Source organism: Clytia hemisphaerica, unplaced genomic scaffold (assembly GCF_902728285.1).
Source record: "Clytia hemisphaerica strain Z4C2 unplaced genomic scaffold, Clytia hemisphaerica genome assembly, whole genome shotgun sequence".
NCBI lineage: Eukaryota > Metazoa > Cnidaria > Hydrozoa > Leptothecata > Clytiidae > Clytia > Clytia hemisphaerica.
In genome coordinates this window covers 248,610-256,616 of record NW_027104238.1, presented here as the reverse complement: position 1 = coordinate 256,616, position 8,007 = coordinate 248,610, and the positions used below count along the sequence as shown (strand labels likewise).

Sequence of the window (8,007 nt, the reverse complement as noted above, 5' to 3'; positions counted from 1 at the left end):
TTTTGGGAGGTAAACAAAGCTCGATATTGTGGTTTTCAGGCAAAAAGCCTTACAAAACACCCAAAATATTGATGCCAAATCAACTGAAGAACCACCGAAGTTGTTGTTTTTCTCTTTCTAATAGCTTCTGTTAGCATCTTAAAAGCTTTGTTTTTTTGTTTTTTTTTTCAAATTCAGTGTATTTTTAGGAACATAAACAAGCCAGATATAAGCAAATGAGTTCTTGTTTTACGTGGGAACTTTTATAGCGCATAGAATTCATGTAGTATATTTACGTGACGGAAATGTAGTGTTGAAGCTGGGCCGAACTACGCGAGTGTACTCCATGTATTGTTAGCCATACCGCCGCTACTCGCACTACCATTTATGTTTACCTCCCAATTTCAACGGATCCATTTTAGCGCGATTGTTTTTGTGGAATTTCCGATAAGGTGTATTCACATCCTTTTAAACATTTATCATGCAATTTTTGCTTCTCATGTTCGCTATGCTAGTCAACTCTGGGGACTGTGTGACAATACTGTCACACATAGGATTCTTACTCTTCAAAACACTGCACTAAGACTCATGACCTTTAGTGAGCCAAGCCACTCCCCTGTTTGCTGAGCTTAAATTACTCAAAATCTTTGATCAGGTGAAAGTAATGAATATCTTATTTATTCAAAAATACCTCCAGGGTAATCTTCCATCTGATGTCCTATCAACACTTAATTTTGATGAAATTGATCATAAAACTGGCACCAGGGGCAAAGCTATTAAACTACTAAAACTTTCAACGGTCAAAACCACAAATTTTGGACTTAACTCTTTCTCTCGTCTTTCGTCAAAACAATGGAATGAGTTACTAATAAATCATCCTGACACTGATTTTCACAACCTTGATACTGATGAACTAAAATCTTTAGCTACAAAATTCTATTTAGACAAATACAAAGCTGAAGACGAATAATCTTAGTGTGTGTGTGCGTGTATTGTGTGTGCGTGAACTTAGTGTTTTCCCAGGGTGGGAGGGTGTGGGTGGTGTAACAGGAAGAACTTTATAGATAAAACTACTCAAAGAAATTGTCATTAAATAAAAGTAAAAATATTTCTTATATTCCTTACCGTGAGTGGTCCTAAATCTGACAGCCCTGCCTAAATCCGACCCCCCAAATAGCTGCTATGAAAAAAAATTCTATGTTTACAAATATTCCCTCTCCAAGTTGAACAATAAACTATTGCAAGAACTCTTGAAGTAAAACATCTAACAAGATGACTATAATGTCAAGATGTCAATTAATGAAAAAAAATGTGAGTTGTAAAAATAATTACCTCTATTATTATTCTGAATCTGTTGCTCGTGTTTAAAACGTTAACAATTTTGTAATAAAAAATTATGTTTTGTATAAGAAGCAATTTGTTGTTATTTGATTCAGTGTATCAAATCTCTCAGTTTAGTTGACACTTTGGTATCTTCATTGCGTCACAGCGAAAGGTTTGTTTTTATTTTAGTTTGTATCTCTGAAAAACCCCATCGGATTTAGGCAGGGCTGTCGGATTTAGGACCACTAACGGTATTTTGTTGTCACTATTAATATTATGATAATCGTTTATTCATTTTTTCTTTAGTTCTTTAATAATTTTTCAGTTTCTTCTAGGTTCCCCATTGTATTAGAGAAATCAATTTTTTTTGTAAGGGGCTATCCTGCTGTGTTGCACAAAAAAATATATTCATTTCAATTCAATTCAATTCGATGCTTCTTGTGAATTAGAATTGACGAGTAAGCAAACCAGTATCACTCTTATTTAAAAACAAAACGTTTAAAATGAATTTTTGTTTGATAGTTCCATTGATTAAAAGAATAAGTCATGGCTTTTTGCTATTGAATGTTTTTTTTTTCATTCCAGCCTACTTTTCTTTTTGAGTAAATGTCTTTTTTAATAGACCTTTTCACCTTTCCATCCGCCATATTGAATTATATGCAAAAATTATGTCGGCCGAATTGCCGTGGTGAAATTCCCTTAGAAAGTATGCAAAACATATCCAGACAATCTCAATCGAACGGAATCGACGATCGAAGCAGTCGAACCGAATCGAACGCAATCGACCGATTGAAAATCAATTGCCGAACGCAATTGAATCTCAATCGAACTTCAAAAATCTGGGTAATATTTGATTGGTTCGATTGTTGTTCGACTGGTTCGATTGTCGTTGTTGATTGTTGTTGTTGTCGGAAAACGTTGCCCGGTTCGGAAGCGTATTGTTGATCGGACCATACTGCTTTCTAACCGTCAAACAGTGAGGATCTTATCGCGATTCTCAGATTTCGGAAAACACCAGCTTTTTGCTGATTTTTGCCTCGATTACCCAAAACCCGTAACCTTTTTAGCTTGAGGGAAGAAAAAAATAAGAGATTTTGGATTTGCCAAAAAAACGCCCAGTCAAAATTTTTTCATCTTCGCAGGATCCATTCCCAACCTCAAAATACATCTTTTTGTCTAGGGGTTTGTTTGGCAAATTCTTCCTTCGAAGAATATCGATCACTTTCGTTTTCCCCTGAAGACCGCGAGAGAAAAAATATTAGGGTCCACGCTCTAGGCGGGCGGCCTAGATTCGCTTTTGTTTTGTATAATTTTATAATGACGTATAAGGTAGCATAATTCATGCAAAAATAATATGATAATCTTTTTGTTTTTATTTTCAGGTATGCCACCAAACATTGACGTCATCATGTATATATTTAGCATGAACAATAGGACCAACAGACTTGACAAAAGGAACATTTTGTCTCCACCTGATATCACGCCCACAGAAGACGCTGTTTAAAAAGCGGGGGTAAAAATAGTAAGTAATAGCTTTTGTAAGTGTTTATTTTGCGAAATATATAACCATATTCTAATATGGTCTACAAACTAGCATTTCTAGAATTTTGATAATGGAAACTTAAATATATAATGAAGAAAAAAACAAACCATTTCAATTTCATTTATACGTTTAACCCCTAGAAAAATTATGTATTAACCTATTACGTAACTTTACATTTCCCGACTCGCTAATTCCCAGGGGAATTCCGATTGTAAACCCGATTGGTTAATTTCGGAACATCTTCATAATGGCAGATAATTTAGAAGTGTCTAGTGGAAAGGTCGTGTGAATTTTTTGATGTTAGTATTAATTTTGTTGGTTGATGGCTTGTTGAATCTGGCAAGAAAAAAGTAAACAGGTATAGCTTTTTCTAACCAAGGATCTGAGGGATTCGAGCAACACTGTCAAAACAAAGATGGCGGCAAAAAATAGACAATGGGCTCTTCCAGAAAAAATCCGTTCATGGGGGTGGAGGATGAATTGTCCAGGGGTATTGAAAAAATACCAAAAAATTGCAATGTCCAGGGGGTAAATTCCAATGTCCAGGGGTAATTTTTTGTGTCCACGGGGTTGATTTGATGTTTGTCCAGGGGTATAACCCGTGTTCAGGGGGTTAAAAATCAAAATGTCCAGGGGTAATTCATGAAAAAAATAATGTATCCTCCACCCCCCATGAACGGATTTTTTCTGGAAGAGGCCAATCAACTCCAGACGATCTCAATCAAATGCAATTGAACGTAATCGAACATCAATCAGACGCAATCAAATATCAATCGAATCTGAAAATTGCGGTAATATTCGATTGAGATTCGATTGCGTTCGATTTGGTTCGACTGGTTCGATCGTCAATTCCGTTCGATTGAGATCGTCTGGACATATGCAAAAAGAAAGTATTAATATAAAACTCACATGCATAATAATTGGTATTATATTAAAGTGTAATCTTGTAGAAGAAAGATTAAGATTTGCTTTTCTTGAAAACTAAAAATAATCATATTCGCTCATCTCCTTAGAACAAGCACTTCAAAAATCAATAACATTAGACATAAACTCAAACTGAAAAATCATCAGCGAAGGTAAAAAATAATCCTTATTCGGCTGACGGTAAATTATTCTCCTGGGAATAGAGCCGCCAAACGATCAAATCAAAACATTGATAATGTGTGACGTCATAATTACTGCTTTTCAGTTTGCGTGTTTTGAAAGTTTAATGTGTGTACTCCGTCTTCGTGGAATTTCTTAATGGCATGAAAACAGAATATGCTATGTCTTTAAGAACAAATTTCTAAAAGGCTTTTGTTGTTCTGTGAATATTTCTTTTTGGATTAAGAAATTCCATCTTTTATTGTTCTAATGATTATAATATTTATTTATAAGATGCTTTGTTGTCTTTTTTTAATCTTTGTGTAAACTTGCATATGTTTTGCATTCTTTCCAACTAAATCCGCAAACTTTTAATAAAAACGGGGGTAGTGATGATAAAACAGTTTTTCAACAGTTTATCCTTACACGATAATGACCTCATAGCCGAACTGTACTGGAAAAACTGAACAACTGTTTTGGGAATTAGCAAAGTTCTTTAATCACTTAAAAATAACAAAGGCAATAAGTTCAATATACTTATCGTTTCAATAAAAACATCACATTATTGTGATTTCACTTAAATAATCAATGATACCAATAGTACCAATGCATCAACATTTAAAACTTTCCAACTTTTAATTGCACTGTTCAAAAAAGATAACATAACGCCCGTTTTTAGTAAAAATTTGGAGATTTGATATTTCACAGAAAAGTGCTAGCACGGGGTATTTTGGGTCCCATATCTTCCCAAGGACTTTTCCATTTGCCTTGAAATTTGACAACCTTGTTAACCTAAGGTTGAACTACCACTGGTATAAAAATAAACGTTGTAGCATAAGTAGAAAAAAAGTAGAAAAAAAGCTCAATTTTTGCAATCGCAAATTTAAACGCTAAATATCGCGAATTTTCAACAAAAAATACATTCAAATATAGCGCTTTTGATTCTCTAAAACAAGCAAAAAAATTTTCGCAGTTATATTTAACTATCAGAAGTTACAGGCATTCTTGTTTCCAATTATATTTGGATAGACTTTAGTATGAGTTTTAGCCTTTTTCAGTTTAGTCTGTCAGACGTTCTTTTGTCAAAGCATAGATCTCTATGATTGATTTGAAAGAAATGTCTTTTGAAAATCTAAAAGTACCAGTGGATACCCCTTTAAACCTACAAAGATGCACCAGGGGTTCTCTTAGCCACCAAACTTAATTTAATATTATTTAGCTTACTTTTTTTACAACCTCTTATAAATGTACTTTCATAAAATACCTAATTTCAAGAATCCCTTCAAAAAATTAAGTTTTTCGAACCTAGAAATTACACAATTGAATTTAAGGTCATAAAACCTATACTTTTTGGTACATATACTTATAGTAGGTATGAAAAAAATAATTTTCTTCTTTATGGTTAGACTCCAAACAAATCTTAAGGCCCTCAAAGTTCTAATTTAGGTTTTTAGGTGTCTTTTGATTTTAAACGTACAGTTTTGAAAATATTTAGTTCCCATTAATCTAATTGCAACATTAGTTACTTTGCAGTGAATCACTGCTCAAAATTGGAGACCAAAAGCAGCCCTGTGAATCCAGGTCGGCATTCGGCAATGCAGACTTGAAAGCCGACGTAACTTGAGCTGAAGTTGACTTTTATTTGCTGACGTAATTTACACTTGAGGTCGGCGTGCCAACAAAAGAAATGTTTTGGGTCGGCAAAGCTGACCTAAAGAGGAAAAATATTATTTGTTAGGTTAATCTAATTGTGTTATCAAAGATAATCGAGCATCATTCCATTCTCTTTATAAAACATAAAACTTAAAAACACAATTATTGAGCAGCTGAATTTGTTAGTTCGTTAATTTTCTTCCTATTTTGTCTTTGCCAACCTAAACAAGCTACTTAGGACGGCTTTGTCGACCTAAAATGACCTCTAGGTCGGCAAAATTTTGCACTTAAGTGCCAATATGATTCTGTTTAAATTCACAGGGCTGCAAAAGGACTACTTTATAAAAAGTTATTGGAGAAAAACCATTTTGTAGGAACCACAGACAGCGTACTTTCAACACAAAAAGTTTCAGCTTAAAATTCCCCCTACATTTTCAGATTGAGGGTACCTCTATTTTTTGTAGGTTTTGAGGGGTATCTAGTAATAATTTTGCACTCGCTTAATAGCTGGAAAAAAGTACATTTTTTTGGGTGAAGGCTGGAAAAAAGTACATTTTCCAGCTGAAAATACCTGGAAAAAAGGATGTTTTTGACCAAAAAAGCTGGATTTTTCATCTAAAATAAAACAATACAATTAGAGCTGCCAGTCAAAATTTCAAACTAATTTTTCAAATTCAAAACCTATGCCATTGGAAAGCCCTTATCATATGAGAAAAAATGAGGGGTCATTTAACCCTGGCAAAAAGTTTTAATTCTTGATATATCAATTTGAAGCTCCAATTTTACAGCTCCTTTGGTAACAAGACTCCCCAGCTAAACTCCGACTCCAAATCTTGGCCAGAAGTTACCTTGCGCGGCCTTAAAAATCAGTCAACCAGCTTCAAACTTTAGTTTACTGCGAATGATGTGAAAAAGATATTGAAAAACGGTTTTCACATTTGAAAAGAAGATACTGTTGGCTTTCGAAAACATCCACGCGTTTAGTTATAACCTTTTATAGTTTCTGAGAAAATCTGAAAACAAAAATAAAATATCTCTATTGACCCAAATCTAGAGGAAAACCCAAGCAAAGCAATGGTTGGAGAAAAGCAGGAATCATGTTTTTTGACCAAATCCGCCAAATTTTCCTCCCGCCAAATTTTTTTCCTTTAATATATTATATTTAAAAAAAATTTGTTTGAGGAATACAACTTTAAAGATTGTCCTCTTCTAGTACTATAGAGAATCTATTAAGACAAGAAAAGCTTTTAGAATATTACAGAATACCTGAATAAATCTTTCTCTTTATTTTTAGATAGAATAAAACAATGGCTCAAGCTGTAAAAGATATATTAACTCGACTTGCCAAAGGAGCTCCAGGAGGTTCTGGTACTGGTATTGTTGCTTTACTTGGAGCTGCAGGAGCATTCTATGGGATCAAAGAATCTATATACACTGTTGATGGTGGTCACAGAGCTATTATATTTAGCAGACTTGGAGGCATCCAACCTGATATCTACTCTGAAGGACTTCATTTTAGGTATGTAATTTAAATTCTTGTAATGTTCAATTTTTATAATTGGGTGTTTTGAAAGATAAATGATATTAAATGTTGATATTGTTTATAGGGTACCTTGGTTTCAATATCCTATCATTTATGACATCCGTGCAAGACCAAGAAAAATTATCTCACCAAGTGGAAGTAAGGATCTTCAAATGGTGAACATTGGTCTGAGAGTTTTAGCTCGTCCTATGGCTAGTAATCTTCCAAAAATGTACCAAAGACTTGGTTTGGATTTCGATGAAAGAGTTCTCCCTCAATTTGTAATGAAGTTTTGAAGAGTGTTGTTGCTCAGTTTAATGCATCACAGCTTATCACTATGCGTCAAGAAGTCAGCTTGATGATCCGAAGAGATCTCACTGATCGAGCCAAAGATTTTGGAATCATTTTAGATGATGTGTCCCTCACTGATCTTAGTTTCAGTCCCCAGTATACAGCTGCTGTTGAATCTAAACAAGTTGCTCAGCAAGAAGCTCAGCGTGCTGCATTCTTGGTAGAGAGAGCAGAACAAGAACGTCAACAAAAAATTGTAGCAGCTGAAGGAGAAGCAAAAGCAGCAACATTGATTGGTGAGGCAATGAATGACAATCCTGGATACTTAAAGTTACGACGAATCAGAGCTGCTCAAAAGATCTCACGTGTTGTTTCACAATCTAACAACAAGGTCTATCTAAATGCCAACAATTTGCTATTGAATATCAAAGATACAAGCGATATTGACACTGCACTCGCTTAAAAATATTTTTATTGATAAATGGATTCATTTTAGATAACTCTTGTCAGCTCTTGTTAAAAGGAAAACCAGATTGTGTATTTCACGCCATACATCTTTCACTGAGAAAGAAGATGTATATAATGCTTATATTTTTTATTAGAATATTTTTTT

At 34.2% G+C, this 8,007-nt stretch overlaps 1 protein-coding gene across 1 annotated transcript; it reads left to right on the top strand.

Annotated features, from left to right (window-relative positions):
• The first annotated feature begins 6,848 nt into the window (after positions 1 to 6,848).
• Positions 6,849 to 7,983, top strand: LOC136816089 (prohibitin-2-like). The gene is given in 3 exon segments (XM_067072522.1): positions 6,849 to 7,100; positions 7,189 to 7,370; positions 7,373 to 7,983. Coding segments are annotated over 3 exon segments (879 nt in total). The 5' UTR covers positions 6,849 to 6,888; the 3' UTR covers positions 7,858 to 7,983.
• Positions 7,984 to 8,007: the final 24 nt, after the last annotated feature.